The sequence below is a fragment of the Ictidomys tridecemlineatus genome, chromosome 9, assembly GCF_052094955.1.
Source record: "Ictidomys tridecemlineatus isolate mIctTri1 chromosome 9, mIctTri1.hap1, whole genome shotgun sequence".
Classification (NCBI taxonomy): Eukaryota; Metazoa; Chordata; class Mammalia; order Rodentia; family Sciuridae; genus Ictidomys; species Ictidomys tridecemlineatus.
Genome location: NC_135485.1, coordinates 36,695,359 through 36,715,227, shown reverse-complemented (window position 1 = coordinate 36,715,227; position 19,869 = coordinate 36,695,359). Strand labels below are relative to the sequence as shown.

Genomic DNA, 19,869 nt, shown 5'->3' with positions numbered 1-19,869 from the left:
TAAATTGGGGAATAATTTATTTTAAGATAAAATAATTGAAACAGGAATAAACAGGTAAAAACCAATGATTGAAAGGCCCAGTGGAAGCCAACTGTATACTATTCAATAAAATTTATAAAGGGAAAGAGAGTTTTATTCAGATCTCGTTTTTCTTGACTTTCCTGTTGCAGTATAGACTCTTAAAACTTTCTTCTATCTTGACCTCAATTTACCAAATCCCAGACACAGCCAGTAATTCCTTTTTTTCTTCATATTCCTATGATCTTTCCCAAAGGTTAAGTGCCATTTTTCTCTTTACATTCACTCTTTTGTTCATCCATGCAGCAGGTATTTATTGAGGATCTTTTATAGGTCCTTTGCTTTTCATTTATTTCCATAGCTCCAAGTATATTTTTCTGTGATGGGTAAATTCTACATTTAAATTTGTAGGCCTGATATTTCAAGTTGCTACCTGGTGTTTACTTAATAATTGATTCTAAATTCTTAGTATGATAACTTAAGAGGAAACATGAAAATTTAAATATAAGTATTCAAGCCCCACTTATAATCTGAGATGTCTCTTCAGTTTTCTGTGAGATATTTTGTTTCATCCAAGTACAGTTTGCTACCTATAGTACTTATGCAATGAAGTGTAATCATAAGCTTTAGAAGAGTTTCATTCTAAACTTTTTAAAAAAGCATTAACAGTTGAGAGAAACATCTTTAGACTTACACTGAGATGATAGCCACTAGCTATATGTGGGCTATTTAAATGAGTATTTTAGTGAATTAACAGGAAAGAGTGTTCACATTTTGGTTCCTGAGGTAGTCTAATCACATTTTGTTTTAAATGCTTACTTGTCATATGTGGTTAAGGCTACTCTACTGAATAGTGCACACTTAGATGATTTCCATTATCCCAGAAAGTTCTGTTGAATAGCACTGTTTGAGAACATTTATTCCATGGAAGAATAACAAGAAGCAATAAAGAAAAGTAAAGAACAAAAATAAATTAGAGTGAAATTGATTGTGGCACTTAGAATAATTATTAAGTGGATTATTTTAATTTTATGGTGTTTCACTCTTCTAATGAAAAGAAGCAAATGGGAGTAATCACTATTGGAACAAAGATATCCAAACTTCTAACCACATCATTAAACATTAATGAATTTGATTACTAAATATTAATAACCTTAAGCTATTGGATAAATTTTATGTTTTTATAGCATACAGTTGTGAATTTAAAGGAAAGATCATTTAAACTTTGAAGTTTGCATTATTTGTAGGAATTGCCATGCAATAAAGTACGTGAAAATCAGGTTTCAGTAGAATGTGATGCAACATGCAAAGAAATGAAGCGGAAAGCATCTGAGGTAATATCTTGTTAAATACAATTTTTTTATGTGCTAGTGGCCTTTCTTTACTTATTTTGTACATTTATTTGTGTTCTTAAGAAAAGGAATTTGAAATCTTATATTTTTGCTTTTGTTATAAAAGCCCAGTTTTATAAGGTTATTTTGAATCCAAGGAGTGCTTTTTACTGCCTAAAGTGTACCTGAGCTTTCTGTAGTTAGTATATTTGCTCTGGGTCATGGTCATTTGTTTTAATGTTAGCCTATGCCTCCTGAATATTAGGATAACAAAATAAAAGAGTAAGATTTTGGGATTCTGTGCTGTTTGCGGTGTCACCAATATTACTGGTGTGTCCGTCCCCCCCACCCCCCTCCTGTGAACTCGGTCAATGAATAAATTTCTTGATTTTGTTTGAAACTAAAAGATTCCCTTGCAGTTAGGGCATTTGAAATAAATGGCCAATTTCAACTTAAGGGAAATGTGAAACTTAATTATTGGTTCTAAATTCTTAATATGATAACTTAAGAGGAAATATGAAAATTTAAAAGCATTTTACTGTATAGTGTTTTAATGCTTTGAAGTGTATCTAACATCTACTATAATAAGTTAAGGAATAACACTTCATCTACTAGCAGCCTCAATCTGCTAGATGGTACCTTAGTAAAACTTCTCAATTTGACATATACCTTTTTTTTAAGTGATTTCTAATTTGAGGCTCCCAAAAGCTTCTGTGGATTTTTAGAATGAGGAAATGTTATAATTTTATATAAAATTTGGTAGTTAAATTGTTAATTTACTTTTCAATATATCTAAACAGATAAAAGAAGCAGAAGCCAAAGCTGTTCTCGAAGAGGAAAAACGAAGACAACAGGTAATCAAACAAAATAACCAGATTTGTGTCTCTTGGCATCATAATTTTTTGTGCAAGCACAAGGTAAATACCAGGTATGAAGTGGGGGCTGTAGACAACTCTGTTCTTTTTTGGGGAAGTACTGGGGATTGAACCCAGGAGCGCTTAACCACTGAGTGCACATCCCCAGCCCTTTTTTGTATTTTATTAGAGACAGAGTCTCATTAAGTTGCTAAATTGCTGAGGCTGGCTTTGAACTCACAGTCCTCCTGCTTTAGCCTCCAGAGTTGCTGGGATTACAGGTTTGTGCCACTGTGCTCAACTAAACAACTGTATTCTGAACTGAAAATAACATGTTTGCTACAAAACAAAACTGAGCCATCTACTTAGGCTTTACTTCAGGTAAATTGAGAAGCCATGGGATCTCACAAACTCCCAAATATTTCATGTTTTTCCAGTTTACATCATTGTCAAGCCAATGTCATTCATTTTCCAACCATAAGAGTTTTGCCTCTTTTTTTTGTTGGGAAAGTAGAAGAAAGGGTGTCATGTCATCATTGTAAGTACAGTGGAGCCCATGCCTTCACTCACCTAAAAGTTTTTGAGTTCCTTTTTACTGAGTTGCAAATAAGGGCTGCTTAGAAATCAACACATGTTTAAAAATAATTTATTCCCTATTTTTCCATTAGATTCTTAAATGCAGAACTATTATCTATTCTTTGTAATTATCTAGATAATATATAAGTTCCTGATACACCATTAATCCTATATTGATAATGTACTTCAAAGCACATTAATTTTTGAATAGTGAGGTGTAATTACTTGTCAGTTTGCACCTTGAAATGCTTTATTCAGCTAAACTGCCACCTTCATAAATGAGGGGATTAGAACCTGCATGACTTGGAGGAGGACTTTAGAAACAGTTCTTGTGGTAGATAAAGATTGACTAGGATGATCTCTGTTATTTTATCATTCTTTAAAGTTGATTTGCCTAATATCCTCTAAATAAGTTATCAGAGCTAATACAATGAAACACAGGTTGTCTGGAATCCTAGAAGATTAAATTATTAAGACTAGGTTAGGAGCCAGATACAGTGGCGCATGCTCATAACCCTAGCAGCTGAGGAGGCTGAGGCAGGAGGATCTCAAGTTCAAAGCCAGCCTCAGCAAAAACAAAGTACTAAGCAATTCAGTGAGACCTCTAAATAAAATACAATGTCGGACTGGAGATGTGGCTCAGTGGTGGAGTGCCCCTGAGTTCAGTCTTCAGTACTAAATTAAAAAAAAAAAAAAAAAAAGTAGGTTAGGTTATTTCTTCCTTTATCTCCTTTTTATGAACAAATATGGATGAAAATCTTAAATATATTCACCATTTACTGACTCTTTGGGTTATCATTTATTTAGTTGTCATTTATTTTACTGTGGCATTGATCCTCAAGTTTGGCTGCCTTTAAGATATTTTGACTTTTTTCCATATATCAAAACCAAATAGGGAATATTTTATTTTGGGCTCATTGAAGAATGCCACTTTATATTAAATAAGTATATTATTGGGTTCTTCAGATGTGTTTTTTGGCCACAGTAATGGATTAACTGAAGTTTTTATTTCCTTCTGTTAAATAAACATTTAGATCCTTGCATGAATATTACATATATATTTAATAACTATCATATTTTATGTGCTATAATGTGTCATGATATAGTAACATGTATAGAAGTTTAGCAAGTACTTAGCAGTAGAATGAAAATCCATAACTGATAATAACTGTATTCCAGTTATTTGAACCAGTTTTTAATTCTTTCTGAAATAGACATTTTGTATTAAAGGATGAAGCATTTTTGTTTCCTTAAAAAGTTTTTAATGTATTTTTTAAAAAAAAATGTATTTGATAAAGAAGAATTTCCGTTCTGGCAACTTTGTCTTTACTCACTTGAATTTCTTTATGTGAGTCACTAATATTTATTACTTGCATTGTAAGAAAACTAAAATCGTAGGTATCTTTATTCTCACTGGGCATCTCTTAGCACTTGCTAGAAGGTGGCGTTGAAGCATAAAAATGATGTCTGTATTTTGATTTAATCAGAAATTTTAATACTTAGCATCATAAAGTCAGGCCTAGAGTCTGAAATAATCTCTTCTATTACTATCCAGTTCCCTTTCTGCTTATTTAAACTTTATTTGTTAAATATAATCATTAGTGGAGAGAGGTGTTCCTTTTTTTTAAAATCAAATTAATGTATTTGTTTTATACCATTTCGATTAAAACTTCCCAAATTGATTTATTTTCATTCAAATCAACATATACATACAATTTAATAAAATGAAACTGTTTTGATTTAGGCTGAACTGGAGGCTTTTGAGAACAGACTGAAGGGTCGTCGGAAGAAGAACAGGAAAAGAGATGAAGTGGCAGTTGAACTATCACTTTGGCAAAAATATAAATATTACCTCCTTCCAGTGTGTGGAGTTACAGTCGTGTTATTTGCATGGTACATTGCCCATGATGTGGATTAAAAATTTTTTATCTTTTAATATACCTCAGATTGGAGTTAGATCATTTGTTAAATTTGGACTACTAGAAAATGTATATTGTGGGCCATGGTATATATTCACATTCATCTCTGTATACTCCTCTAGGTGTTGTAATAAAGTCAGAATGTTAAGCTTTATCTTCATTAGTATATTAGAAAGGGCAGTATAACACTGTCTAAAAGCATGATTGAAATTGTATATTGCATAAGGCTTAGTTAGTGGTAAGAGTTACAAGTTTGATATTCATTGCACTTTCTTGTGTTTACTTAGTTGTTTTGTTTAATATTTCAAACGAACTATTTTTTTTTTTTTTTGGTAAATTCGGGTGAAACAGCCATATATACAATAAAAGGACCATTTCTCCATGTTTTGTTTTCATATTGACTACTTTTCTTGATCATGTGACCTTGTACGTTTTTAAAAAGGTGATACTCTACAACAACTCTTGTAATGTGAAGCTTTATAATTAGATTCCAGAAGTTAAGTTTGTGAGGAATTTTTATTTATTGTTAAAGTGAAATTTAGTTGTTTCAACAAATGACGGACTAGGTTCCTCACATGGCTGTTTCTTGTGCAAGAAGCTTTTAACTAAAGTTTGCATGTTTTATGAAACTTGTATGTCTCTTTTTAAGATAGTAATAAAAGGAAAATTAATATTTATGAGCAATATGTGCTGAGCACAGAGGTTATACTTGATTCTTATTTCTCTTTACCACAGTCCTAAATAGATTACAGCTAGAAATAATCAGTTCTTATGAAAACAAACTGGTGGAGAAGTATCATCAAGCCAAATCTATTTGAATTGTAAGTCATTTTAAATAGTTTTGCTATTTAATTTTTGTATGATTGTTTTCATTAAAATTTTTCAAACCAAATTTGTAATTTAGAATATTATTATTATTATTATTTAAAATATTTAGGAGTCAATACATTAATACCAATGTATAAAAACCCTTAACATTGATGCAGAAAATAGTCTCTGATACTAAAGAGTATCTAATTAACAAGTGTAGAAGTGTGTTTTAAATGAGTCCAAAGGGAGATTATATAATTTGCTGGGTTTAACTAAAAAAATCTTTAATGTCATATTGTTGAATCAAGTATTGGTTAGTATCCAGAAGAAGAGTCATTCCTTTTTTGTGTGTGTGGTGCTGGGGATCAAACCCAGGGCCTTGTGCATTCAAGGCAAGCACTCCACCAACTGAGCTACATCCCCAGCCCCATTCCTTTTTTTAATGCACTTTGTGTTTTGATTTTTTTTTTTTTACCTTTCCCAGTGATAGAATTCTTAGGTTGGTGTTTTAGAAGCTCTAAATGATGTCTGCTGCACTCACATTAGTACTTGCTCTAACCAAAATGCATCTTCAGGAATATGAATGATGAGTTATCTAGGTGGGAAGCCATCATTATGAATTTCAGAATCTTGGCCTAGGTAGCAAGCCTGAAGCCTAGTTCATAGTTCATTTCTATTGTTTGTTGAACTTCTGTTCTTACCAGTTTTTTTTTTTTTTCCTTTCCTATTTGTTGGAAAGGAATTTAGTATGTGGAGGAAGGAGATTGAATGAATGAAAAATTGAGCTGCCTTGTTTTGTTTGGCTAGCAGAGAACTTAATTTACCCAAAGTCACACAGCTATTCATTCACTATTTCATTCAACAGATATGTTTCCTTTACTGGGAACTTTAGGAGCTGGAGATAATTGTGATCTTTTGGGGTGCTGCTTAGGTGTAGAGGAGAGGAGGCAGGAAGTAAATGTACAGAAAATGAGTATTATTTCATATGTGATAAGTGGTATTAAAACATAAGAAATGAGCAGGAGTTGTGGCTGTACTCCTGTCCGCATCTCCTGCCCCAGCTGGCGGCTGCCTTCCTGTCTCTGTTTTGAACCCACTCCTCATCCTCCACATCTCAGTTCCATCTTCAAGTTTTGCAGAATCTGAACCTAGAAAAGAAACCCATATTCTGTCCTGTCCACCTGTGGAGAGCCAGGTGAGGTTCTTTTAGGCTTTCTAGCCTTGCCTTTCCCTCTCTCCCATTAGTCCTCTGAAAGTCCTCTGCTGCTCCAACCATGGTCCAGAAGCCAAAGGTAGAACCCCATATCAGGCAGCTGGGGTATCTTTAGGCACTGGTTATGGAATTCCAGGAATCTGAAAGCTGGGATGCCGAGTAGCAAGTCCTTGCCAATCTTGCCAGCTTTGCCTGTGACCCCTGCAAATACCAGTATCTGTGACAACTACAAGTCCTGGATATATTGCTTGATTCTCTGTCAGAAGAGAATGAGAACCTGGTGGAGTTTGTTGTTAGGGGCCTCTGCAACCTATGCTCAGACAGGACCAACAGGACCATAACTTGCATGCAGGCAGTATCCTGCTTGTCACCAACTGCTTGTCCAATCCTAATGAGGAGACATTGTTGTCTGCAGTAACCATGCTCATATACCTGAGCTCACCAGGTGCCAGCTCCCACCCTGAGCTGACTTCCATGCTGTTGGCCCAGTGCAGGCTGCACTTCTCTTTTTGAACCAACACAAGACTCCAGAATCTGGCCTAGATCTTCCTGGAGGATTTCTGTTCCCCAAGTCAAATGGCAGAAGCTTGCAGCTGGCAAGCCCACTGCTAATTACTAAGGGCCTGCACCAGCCCTGACCCAAGGCAACTCTCAATACTGTGATACGGTTGTTGATGGGGAACACAATCCTGGTGGGGAAGCAGGGGAGCACATTCTGTCAAAAGTGGTGTTTTTTCTAGCATCTTAAAGGTGAAGTTTTTCAGCACGACAGATGTTTACGCTGTGATGAGAAGGCAATAGGATGCCAGACTTTGAGGCACATGGAGGAAGTCAAAGCTGGTGCTATTTCGTGGGCTGGCACTCTCAACAAACTGCAAGTGGAGGATCTACCCACAGTGCCACCCATTTCCAAGCTCACACCCTGAATTCAGAAGCATGGGTCCCTAAATCCAGAGACAGCACAAGGTTGGGAGCAAAGCTAGAAATGAGGCTTTGGAGAGGTGTCTGTGCCGAGGAAATGAGGGGGTTAGCTCTTAACCATAAGTGTCTGTAATAATTTTGAAGGGTAGAAATGAGAAGTTTCATCACTGGACCTCAAGGGGTAGGGGTGTAGGTCAGTGATGGAGTGTGTACTTAGCATGTACTAGATCCTGGGTTTGACCCCAATACCACAAGGGGGGGAAAAAAAAACTCGAGCCCTGGGAAGCTGAGAAGGTGTCACACCCGTCCCTCTAGGGCAATGAAGGATGGATACCTCCTTCTCAAGTTTCCTAGCTAGGCTTCTGGATATCGTGGATACCAACTTGTGTAACTCTGTGGCCTAGAATTAACTCTCTCCACAGCCCTTCTATCTGGTAGACATTATATAAAGGTTTCAAAGACGAAGGTGTGGTCCTTGACCTTGTGATGCAGCTCAATGAGTGTTAACATGGCCATGGCCAGTAGGCATTAAGACCAAGTCCCTAAGGGTGACAACACATCAGAATAAAGGCAGGAGTGTTTGGAGCTGCATCTTCTCTCCTCACTGCTCTGGGGCCTCCAACCAGAAGCTTGGCCCTTCTCTGCTGTCACAGGTAGTGGTTACAGAGGGGAGGCTTGCCCTGAAATGTTCGCTCAGGCCCATGGATTTCAGAGACATAAGTGAAAGGATGATGCGCAAGACAGAGGAAGAGATGTGTGTGCCCCATAGTGCTGGTCAACAGGGAGTGGTCCCACTGGAAAGTTGTGGTTCAGGAAAAATGGAGGGTCTTGGCCTTTCTTAAGGCCCTAGATGGCCATAGAAAGACCATGCTAGAGGAATGCTATCCAAGAGGGTGTGGAAGTAGGGTGGGAGCCACGGATGGAGGAAGACAGAGGGAGACAAACCTTTCTTACCAGCCCCTGTTCTAGCTGTGCCTACCCAGGGCTCCTGTCCCTCTCCTTTCTCAAATAAAGGATTTTAAAAGACCAAAAAGAAAAAAAAAGTTTATAGAAAGTGATGGAAATTGGGGCGAAAGAGGACATGTAATTTAGGCTGAGAGAGTCCTTCTAAGAGATAGTTGAGCCACTGTGACTGGAATGGCTTCCATCTGAAAATCAGAAAAGTCCATAAGATAAAAGAAAGTAACGAGTATAAAGTTTGTAAGTTGGGGAGATGCTTGACATGACTGAGGACCAGAAAGAAGCGTTGGTGTAGCTGGAGCTTAATGAAATTGATAGAGGGAGTAGTCTAGGCCATTTGCTATGGTGTTTGATATCTTGGATTTGAGTTTTAGTCTAATTTCAGTGGACATCATTAGAAGGTTTTTAGCCGGGAAGAGGTGTGGTTTTTTTTGTTTTGTTTTGTTTTTTGCGATTGCTAGCTTCTGTGTATGAAAGGACTATAACGGGGTAGGGCAAGAGTAAAAGTGGGGAGGAAGATGAGTGAGGATATTGTGCTCTGATTCAAACAGTGATGCTTGACTTCAGTTCCTATGGCTTCCCCTTTGTCCTGAATGAGTGGCAGGAAGATCTGCGGAAACCACTGCATGATGAGCTGAAGTGGATTGAATCAGGAAGGAGGAAGTAAATTATGTTCTTTAAGGTCAAAGGGAAGTTAAAGCATTTAAATACTTAATGCTAATTTGTCTGAGAGAAATAAAGCAGTACACATTGTCCTTTTTGCTTCAATCTGAGCCAATTAAAGAAGGAATGGAAAAAGTTATCAAATAGCCTCTAAGAATGGCCTAGATAAAATTGTGAATATGTTGGTCTTATTTTCTTACTTACGTTGTGGCATTAACACAATGTAATATGTTCTATACATAATACATAATGTAAAAACTGAGTTTTTAGCTTATTATTTTAAATTTGCAGAATGCATATCAAAATGTTCAAGATTTTCAGTTTAAACACTTAGAGATCTCCAGTACCTATTGTTTGTATTTCAGTTAATATACTATTCACATCTAAATTAAATTTAAATAACATCCAATAAATAGTGTACTTATTACTGAAATTACCAAAGAAACTATTGAAACACAGCATTGAATATATTGCTTTTTTTAAAAAAGAGTTTATAATCTATGAATTTTTTAACTACAGCTGTTAAAACTTTTAAATATAGGTGAGAGTCTAGTAGTTGTTTAGAGAAGACCTGTAAGAATTTTTGGTGGGGAGTGGCAGGGGTACCAGTAATTGAACGCAGGGCTACTCCACCACAGAGCCACATCCCCAGACCTATTTTGTATTTTATTTAGAGACAGGGTCTCACTGAGTTGGTTAGTACCTCACTTTTGCTGAAGCTGGCTTTGAACTTACCATCCTCCTGCCTCAGCCTCTTGAGCTGCTGGGATTACAGGCATGCACCACTGCACCTGGCTACCCGTAAGAATTTTAAGACCAAGTATGGAGAGGTTTACTTTTAAATTTTCATTTCTTTTCAAGAAATGTTTTTGTGTAGATGCCTGGTACAGTGAATATAGTAGAAGACTCTGCCCTCATATAATCTGTGCTGTAGGTCCCTTTACCTAAGCAGAAAACCAAGTAAGCCAGGTTAAGATAGCAGTAGTAAGATAGTAGAGAGCAGTAGAAAGAAACTTCTTTGCAACCATCAGCTCATTGTGATAGGTGACTTTCTGTTAGGCTTTGGGAACTTTGGGCTTCATCCAGCCTTTTTTTTTTTTTTTTTTTAGTTGTTGATGGACCTGTATTTTATTTATTTTATTTTTCTATGTGGTGCTGAGAATCAAACCCAGTGTCTCACACATGCTAGACAAGCGCTCTTCCACTGAGCCACAACCTGAGCCCCCACATCCAGCCTTTTACAATCAAAATTACTAACACAGTGAATGACACTCTGATCTATAGAAGAATAATTGATTAGTTGAGTGTTGAATCAAGAACACTAAAGTTACAGCAGGAGCCAACTTTCTGTGATCAGATTTGGGGGATTAAAGAGACAGGATCTTTTTTTAAAAAAAAAAACATTTTTTAGTTGTAGTTGACACAATACCTTTGTTTTATTTATTTTATTTTTAAGCGGTACTGAGGATCGAACCCAGCGCCTGGGCATGTGCTAGGTGAGCTACCGCTGAGCCATAACCCCAGCCCAAGAGACAAGATCTTAAGGGGGGAAAGCTGCCAGAGAAATTTGTGGGGACCTAGGATGTTTTAACCTGTGCACATCTCTGGGGAAGTAAGAGGTGGTTAGCTCTAAAGCTAGAATTGTAGTGAGATAGCTGTCCCCCCTTTGGCTTGTGAATATTGCCCTCTATTGATTAGATCCACTTAACCTTGGGTCTCGAGTCCTGGAATGAGGAAGAAGCAGTGAATTGGCTATTACCTCCAGGAAGAGATACAAATTTAGGAGTAAAGCCAGGAACTGGGATTCCCAGTGCTTTCTAGAGACTTTTAAGAGATGAGAGACCAGTTATCCATCTAGGAAACCATTTTCATGTATTTTGGAATCTTGGTATATTGAGTGAGATTAAGTCAATTGTTTGCTGAGCTTCTGTACTTGTTAAGTTTCCTTTCTCATTAGGAATGAGATATGTATTTAAATGGAACTATAAAAAATTCACATATATCATGGAATTCCACAATCCAGATTCAGGTTAAAACACACCTGGAGAGATTCACTCACCCTTACTCTTATCACCCTCATCTGGCTGACCTCTGTTTTATGGTATTTCCTCTGATTGCACTAAAGAGTACCTGTTCTTATGTATTTGCTTATTACTTATCTCCTTCACTAGAATGTAAGCTCCACAAGGGCAGGAGTACAGTATTACTTATTGCTATAACCATGGAGTGGGGAACTGTGCCTAGTTACACAGTTAATGTCGGTATTAGTTTCCTAGGGCTGCTATAGCAAATAACTACAGTGTGTGTGTGTGTGTGTGTGTGTGTGTGTGTGTGTTTTAAAACAGCAGAAGTTTATTCTCTCACAGTGCAGAAGGCCTGAAGCCCAGAAGGAGTCAGCCAGTTGGTTCCTTTGGATTCCCTGAGGGAGACACTGTCTCATGCCTCTCCTGTAGTGGGTATTAATTCCTGGCATTTCTTGGCTTCTAGATGCATAACTGAACTCTATGCCTCCATCTTCACATTGCCTTCTTGATATCTGTGTCCTTTTTTGCCTTATAAGGACATGGTCCTTGGATTTGGGGCCCATTTTGTTCTAGTATGATTTTATCATTCATGTGCAAAGACTATTTCCAAACAAGGAAGGTCACACTCTGAGAGTCTGGTGCACTGATCTTTTGAGGGAGTTGGGGTACTAACCCATTACATTGCTTAATAAATGTTTCTTAGATGAATGAATGAATTCACAGAGTAATTCTAGGCTGTAAACTCCTTGGATATTTCCATCATCTTAATAACTGTGCTACAGAGGTAGGGGTTAATTAATCTGTTGTCCCAGATCACTTGGGCTCCAATTATGGTTCTACCACTTCCTAGTTGTGAGGTCTTAGGCAAGTTATTTATATTCTGTAAGCTTAAGTTTCCTGTTCTGTAAAATAGTGACAGTAAGAGAAGTAATGAAGAGTGTGCTTCACAATATGTTTTAGCTATTATGTATTTGCACTTCTTTAAAAAAATATTTTAAATATTTATTGAATCTCCATAAGTTTTATGAGGTAGGCTAATTCTTACAATAAAGAACATTAAATTTGTTTCAAGAATTAGAAACAAACTATATGTCACTTGGTGAAGTGCTTGGCACATAGTGCTTTAAAAAGTCTTATAATGGTGAATGTGTCTTAATGTCATAACTGTAAGATTTCTCTTGAAAAATGTACCCCAGGAGCTGGGCTGTAGCTCAGTGGTGGTGCACCTGCCTCACAAGTGTGAGGCATTGGGTTCAGTCCTCAGCACCACATAAAAATAAATAAATAAAGATAGTGTCCATTACAACTAAAAAAAAAGAAAAGAAGAAAAGAAAATTGGACCCCAAATCAGAAAAAAATCTATTGCACACTGAGGGAGGCATCTCACTTTTTTTGTTTGTGTGGTCACTGTCTCTAAGGGTGCACTATCCCTGGGAGGACCAGGCAGGTGCTGACCAAAGGTAAGAACATTTAAACAGTCAGATTGCAGTATGTGTCTCCAGTGTAGCAGTGAATGTATCAGACTGCTAAAAATAAAATTTCTTGGAAATTTCCTACAAGGCTGGTTCTTGTTACTTTCTTCCCAGTGATTATTAGAGTAGGGGATTGATATGCCAGAAATATTAGGAACAGCAAACAGAACATCTACACAAGTTACTTTATCATATGATGAATGTTTCACTGGACAAGAAAATATTATGGTAATTGTGGGTATGTCTTCCCTTAAGTGTTTAATGTGGTTTTTTCCTTCAAAATGATCGAACTAGTTGGATGTATGCTTGGAATATTAGGCCAAAAAAAAAAAAATTTTAAAGGGCCAGAAATGTTTCTTTTTGTAAAATTTAAAGTATATCAAGAAACTGGATGATGGTTATCACTTTAAAAAAAAGTTGAAATGCAAATGTATCAAATTTTTACACAGGAATAATTAATCAGTCATTCAGGATTACTGTGTGAGCAGAATATGTTATGAACTTATAATATTTTGATTCTTTACATTACAAAAGTTTGATACAAAGAAAATAAAAATAGATTTTATATCATTACCATCATGCAAAGAATACCTATCTCAAGCACTCTTTCTGGTGCTATTGGTAAGTAGAACTGGTTGGCTTCTCCATGTTTATGTTTAAGGAATACATAATTTACACTATTGGTATATATGCTTTAGTTCTGAGGGGAACACTGTAGTGATGCAAGAACCAGGAAGACTGATCTACCCTCTCAAGTCCCTTGATTTAGTTACTTTACTTCACTAGTTCCTGTAGCACCTCCACCAGAGGGCAGAAAGTGGAAAAGAAATGAGATGAAATAGAAACTTACATGGCTTCAGCATGCCTGTAAGAAACCTTGGTGATTGAATCCAATCAATGCTTAGTTCATAAACTGAGTTAACCGTGGCCTAGAAAGACTGGGACTTGCTCACATTGTAGATGACAGATGAATCTACTAGGCTCTTGATTCCCAGGCAGGCACCCCTGTGGTGATAGTGCTTGATGAGGCAGAATCTCTATTAGGAAGAGCTCAATCCTGAAATCACACTGCCTCTGGGGAATCCCAGTTCAGCTACTTGCTAGCTGTATAATGTTAGTCTGGTTTCTGTTATTTCATCTCTAAAATAAAGGTAGTGATAGAACGTACTTCAAAGTGTTTGGTAGAAGTAAAATAAGTGAATGTAAGTAGAATGCATGCAAAGTGCTTAGGACACAGCCTGCCAAGTACTAAGAGCCTAATTTTTGTAAGTTATGATAAACTTGTTAGATACTGTATTCTGAATCTCATGTTAGAATAGCATGGGATCAGTGTTCCAACCATCACATCTCATTTTAGGAACAAAATACCAGTTTCACCCCAAATTTTCTAATGCATATACCCTTTTCCCCCTAGAAATAATACTAAAGGAGCAGGTGCCTAATATATGCTGTTGACTAAACATGGCCTCCTTTAAATAATGAAAATAAGTTTAATAAATAACCTCATGAGTAATTTTTGAAATTTTCATAAGATCCTGGCTGAAATTGGATAGTTATTTCTAAGAAAAACTCAATGAAGTCTGTCCCCCTCCCGTTGTGAATATCTCCAGTGATCTCTTTGATGCTGCCTTATAGGAAAACTGGTTGCTTGTTCATGACAGGCAGGATTTGTTGGCTTCTTGGTTCAGCCTCTGGATTCTACCGGCAAGAAATCCCACAGGTAGTTTATGAAGCAGGTTGGGGTTCTCCCGTGTCCCTGAGCCCTCAGCAAAGGCAGTTTCTTTACTAAACCTGTAACAAGGCAAATTTCCATTTGTATAATGCAAATAATAGTTGCTTTCCAAAGGTTACATCTTTTTTAAGATAACAAGCTTGATATTGTCAGTGGCTGCAGTTTTCTGATTTTTGCTTGACTACCTTCTGGCTAAAAGGAAGTGGTCTAGGATGTGATAAGAACATGGAGAAAAGTAACCCTTTTCCTCCCAAGCACTCTGACATCCCAGACTTAATCACCATGTCCTTTTCTGCTGTCCTGGGGAGATTAGCAGACCCTTGGCTTTCCCTCTGCCTCTGATGAATAACTTCTTTGAATGCAAGGGTGTGTGTAGGGGGGAGGGGAGTATATGGAGGATCTGTCATTAAGGGTTATTATGGGTAGGACCCAGAGTGAAGGGAGGGAGTGGTCCGCGGGTGGGATTTGTCCAACCGACAAAATATGGGACTCCTGTCCCTTGAAGTACAACTTGTCTCTTCCTGAGTAAGGAGAAAGGCATCTGTAGTGCCTCTCCCAGGGACACATAGAAGAGAGAAAAGCGATCAAGATAAGAGTGGACAGAGGAATAAGCGAGACATGTTCACGAAACGGTCCCCTGCCCTCGCTCTGGAAGAGCGCTACCGCCGAGCTGGGGTCCCAAAGCCGGTAGGATCCACGATCCATGCTCCTGCCGAAGAGAGGTCCGGTGGCCTTCGAGTCCAGGTGAATTCAGGGTCAACCCTTCCCGCCGCAGTCCCCTCCTTCCCCCGGGTACCACCTCCTTCCCGGCCGTCGGTGAGCTCTGTCTTTCTCAGTGCTGCGCTCAACGCCCTGCAGCTAGTACTGGGGCACGCGGACCACTGAGTCGCCTTGCCTCTGAGACTTTCCAGGGTCATGGGTAGGGTGTCCTTCAGCTTTCGAGTTGGCTCGGTCCGGAGATCCCGCTCTGCTTGCCAGGGGCTCTGCTACCTCTCCTACAGAGTCCCTCTTCCGCCAGGCGCCCGCGGCACATCTAGTGGACTCAGCCGCACATCGGCGCTTGGGGAGGCTGCCGGTGGAGCCGTCGGAACCAGCCCCTCGGGGATCCACGGCTTGCTCTCTGCACCCTCGTTTCAGGCATCCGGTAGCTGGAAGGATTGCGCGGCAGCCTTGCCTGCCCCAGACGTAAGCCTCCTCTCTGAATTGCGCGCGCCTAGGTGTCTCTTTTACAACCAGCACATGCGCGCGGTTCCCTGGCGACCAGTGTGCCCCGGGATCATCCTTAGTGGCAACATCCCACAATCGCCTCACTTTCGGAGTGCTGGAACTCCTGGGTTCCCTGCATACAAACTTTCTCTCCCGCGGGTACATCCTGCGCTGGCCGCCGGGAGGCGTAGGTTCAAAGCTCTAGGATTTGGCACGCTCAGATCCTGTCCTGGAAAGGGACAACATTGCCCCAGGTTCGGGAAGGGAAATAAAAAGAAGGGCACTACGGATGCTGCCCACTGGCCTGAACCTCCAGGAACTAAATTTACAACACCCATTCTTTGGCGTCAATAGGGCCCCATAATCCGCTCGCTACTGTTAGACTCCCAGCTGCGCAGAATCCAGACGGGTGTCTCAGCCCGCAGACGCCTCGGGCTGGGCGAGCGGGAGACCTGCGGTGTCCTGTGGGATCCTCCTGGAACTTAGTCCCCCAGCGACGCCGCGGGCGCCCCTGTCCTGGTGTCATACTCTTGAGGCCGGTGGATGGCAGTGCAGGCGCTGTTTGCAAGACTTCCTAAGGACTTGGGTGGGGAGTTTGGGAGGGGACGCTGTCCCAGCAATTCAAAAAGTGCAGTTTTCCTCTTGCAGGAAACTTGTGAATACAATGCGCTGCAAAAACCAACTTCTGTACAAGACTTCAACAACTTCTATATGCATATTTGTGGTTTATAGTTTTTATTTCATTTTAAAAATTTAAAGTAATTTTCGGATGGAAGCAAAACTCTGCTAAACAACCTAAGACTTCTGCCAAAAAGGGAATGAAGAGGACTCACGGGTGTCTATTTTAGTAGAAAGTTTTGAAATGAAAGTGCTGGAACTCCTGGGTTCCAGGAGTAATGTTTTAATGCTATAAACATTAATTTTGGCCTACCACAAGAGAATGAAAAGACACCATAGCTTTTTCACCCCTTGGTCACAGTGTCATTATCACCAACATTCACTTGTTTGTTTGTATTTAGTAGGTTCCCAATAGTTTTACTGTGTGAGAATGGGTACAGAATCAGTCTCCTAAACCAGTTTCCTGGATTTTTGGAAATTTAGACTAGGTGTCTGTGTAGATATGTGAGAGAGGTCATGTGAGCAGTTAGGTTTTCCACAGACTCCTACCCAGGATACTAAAGGTTTCAGTAGGATGAACTATTTTAAAAGTCATTCCATTTTTGTGGAATCACATAAATCTCAAAACCACAATATATTGTAAAGCTTTTTTTTTTTTTTCAGGGGGTAGAGAGCTCTTTCCTGAAAGTTCCTTGCCAGGATAGGATGAGACAGACAGGAAGTTGGGGAAGAAGTTGAGCAGCCCGGTGTCTCCAGAGGGGTAACACAGTCCCTTTCTACAACCTGTAGTTTCAAATCTCACTGATAATGAGGTGTCTTGTTCCTCATTTTTCCTCTTGCCTTCACCTCCAGCCTCCTTAAATACAAAGATATGTGCCCTTAGGGTTTCTGCATGTCTCTAAAGCCCATGTAATGAGAGCTCCCTGGGAACCAGGAGAGCTGTAACACCAAATCTTGCTGAGTATTTCCAAGGGAGGAAGGTTTATTTAACCTGCCACTTCTACCCCTACTAAGTTATTTAGCAAGAAGGAATTCATGCCTCCTCTGCCCCATCACTGTTTCTGACATTCCACTTTACCTGACCAGATGGAAAACGGTACAGTTTGGCTAAAGGATACTGGTTTGTACAGCTCACTAGATAGATCCACACTAAGCATTCAAGTAGCCCCAGACCTGCCTGTTCCTCAGAATCTACACACACACACACACACACACACACACACACACACACACACACATACACACACACAATTTTTGTAGTACTATTTAGAGAGGAGGGAAATGGAAGAAAATCTCAAGTGCACCATAGATGCTATGCCCTAGTAGGAAGAGTACAGGCTTTGGTGTTAGACCTCTGGTTCTACTCCTTAAAAGCTGAAAGGCTCTAGGCCACTCAAATAATCTTGTTGAGCCTCAGTTTCCTCCATCAGAAAGTAGGGATGATACTATTGATCACCTGTAAGTATACTGTGTGGATTAAAGATATACATATGTACTGGAGGTATGTAATAGGTGTCCATTCTATATCCTTTCTGTGAAGGCTCTCTAATCTTTTTTTTCCTACAATGACTTTATTAATGTATTCACAAATAAAATACTGTATATATTTCATAAATACAACTTGATGAGTTTGGAATATTTATATGTCTGTGAAGCCATTGCCAAAAACGTTCATCACTCCCAAAAGATTACTTCTGCTCCCTTTTTATTGTTAGTATTAGGTATATACACACTTAGCAGAAGATCTATTCTCTTGTAAAATTTTAATTATACAGTAAACTACAGGTAGGTCTGCTAGGTAATAGATCTCTAGGATTCATTCAGGTCTGCTAGGTAATAGATCTCTAGGACTCATTCATCTTGCATTACCAAACTTTTACACTCATTTTCCAGTATTTTCCCCTTTCCCACTTCCCCAGGCAACTGCCATTCTACTCTCTGTTTATATGGATTTGACTCAGATTTCTTATATTAGTGAGCTCATGCAGTATTTGTCCTCCTGTGTCTGGTTTATTTCATTTAGCATAATGGCTCCCAGATTCAAACCACCTTGTTGTGAATGGCAGATTTTCTTCTTTTTTTTTAAGGCTTAGTAATATTACATTGTATGTGTATACCATATTTTCTTCATCCATCCATCAAAGAGCATTTAGGCTGCTTCCATGTCTTGGCTATTGTGAATAATGCTGTAATGAAGAAGGGAATGCAGACATTTCTTCAAGGTCCTACTTTTAACTCCTTTGGTTATATATCCGGAAGTGGGATTGCTGGATCATATAGTAAGTAGTCCTATTTTTAATTTTTAATATTTTTTTTTGGCTGGAGATTAAACTCAGGGGCACTTTACCACTGAGCCACATCCTCAACTCTTTTTATATTTTATTTTGAGACAGGGTCTCACTAAATTGCTTAGGGACTTGCTAAGTTGCCCAGGCTGTCTTCATACTTGTGATCCTTCTGCCTCAGCCTCCTGAATCACTGGGATTATAGACATGAACCCCAGCACCCCAGCTTCATTGTGGTTTTTATTTTAATTTCCCTGATTGTTAGTGACACTGAGCAAATTTTCACATACCTGTTGTCTATTTGTCTGTTTTCATTGGAAAATGTGTATCCAGGCTTTTCATCCATTTTAAAATTATTTATTTATTTATTTATTTTCACTATTGAGTTATAGGGTTTCCTTATAGATTTTGGAAATTAGCCCTTTTTCAGATATATGATCTGTATAAATATTTACTCCCAGTCTCTAACTGACTTTTTGTTTTGTTGGTTGTTTCCTCTGCAGTGCAGAAGCTTTTTAGTTTGAGTTTGTTTTACTTGTCCATTTTTGCTTTTTGTTGCTCCTGGTTTTGGTGTTATCTCCAAGAAATTATTGCAACTGCCAATGCCAGAAGGATTTGCCTCTGTTTACTTCCAGGAGTTTTATGGTTTCAGGTTTTAATCTTCAAGTCCTTAATCTACTTTTTATTTGAGTTCTGTGAATGATGTGAGATAAAGGTTCAATTTTATTCTATTGCATGGGGCTATTCAGTTTTTCCAATACCATCTGTTGAAGAAACTATCTTTTCCCCTTGTGTATTCTGAGCACTACTCTCAAAGATCAGATGGATATGGAGATATCCATATATATATATATATATATATATATATATATATATATATATATGCCTGGTTTTATTTTCAGGCTCTCTATTCTGTTCCATTAGTTTATATGTCTGTCTTTATGCCAGTACTAGATTTTTTGATTACTGTTGCTTTGTAATATATTTTGAAATTATATGATGTGATGCCTCCCGTTTTTTTTTTTTTTTTTTTTTTTTTTATCAAAATGGCTTTGGCTATTTGGTCCCTAACCTGTTTTTATTTGAGGAGCTGATCCCATCTCAGATTCAGTGAGGAGACTTCCCAGACCTTTTTTACCATAATCAGATTCCTGTGATTCTAAACCTTTGCTATATAATAAAGGAGCTGCCAGGCACATGTGGTTATGTAAATTTACATTAATCAAATTAAATCAAATTAAAATTTCAGTTCTCTGTCTCCCTGAGC

General features: G+C 38.5%; 2 protein-coding genes and 1 pseudogene across 5 annotated transcripts in view; all 3 read left to right on the top strand.

Moving 5' to 3' along the window:
* Nfxl1 (nuclear transcription factor, X-box binding like 1) overlaps positions 1-5,590 on the top strand; it is a 53,202-nt gene extending 47,612 nt beyond the window's left edge. For 2 of the 3 annotated variants that reach the window (XM_021722783.3, XM_005319976.4), the window contains exons 21-23: positions 1,266-1,352; positions 2,150-2,203; positions 4,524-5,590. In XM_021722783.3, the coding sequence (XP_021578458.2) occupies positions 1,266-1,352; positions 2,150-2,203; positions 4,524-4,697 (315 nt within the window). In that variant the 3' untranslated portion in view covers positions 4,698-5,590. Of the gene's footprint in view, positions 1-1,265; positions 1,353-2,149; positions 2,204-4,523 lie in introns of those variants that run through there. The other variant, XR_005737010.2, reaches the window with a different exon arrangement.
* Positions 5,591-5,674: 84 nt separating this feature from the next.
* On the top strand, positions 5,675-9,587 carry LOC110597640 (armadillo repeat-containing protein 7 pseudogene; annotated as a pseudogene).
* Positions 9,588-15,042: 5,455 nt separating this feature from the next.
* Positions 15,043-19,869, top strand: part of Corin (corin, serine peptidase) — a 258,053-nt gene continuing 253,226 nt past the window's right edge. The window contains exon 1 of one of the 2 annotated variants that reach the window (XM_040292471.2): positions 15,043-15,237. In XM_040292471.2, the coding sequence (XP_040148405.2) occupies positions 15,112-15,237 (126 nt within the window). In that variant the 5' untranslated portion in view covers positions 15,043-15,111. Of the gene's footprint in view, positions 15,238-15,318; positions 15,679-19,869 lie in introns of those variants that run through there. The other variant, XM_040292470.2, reaches the window with a different exon arrangement.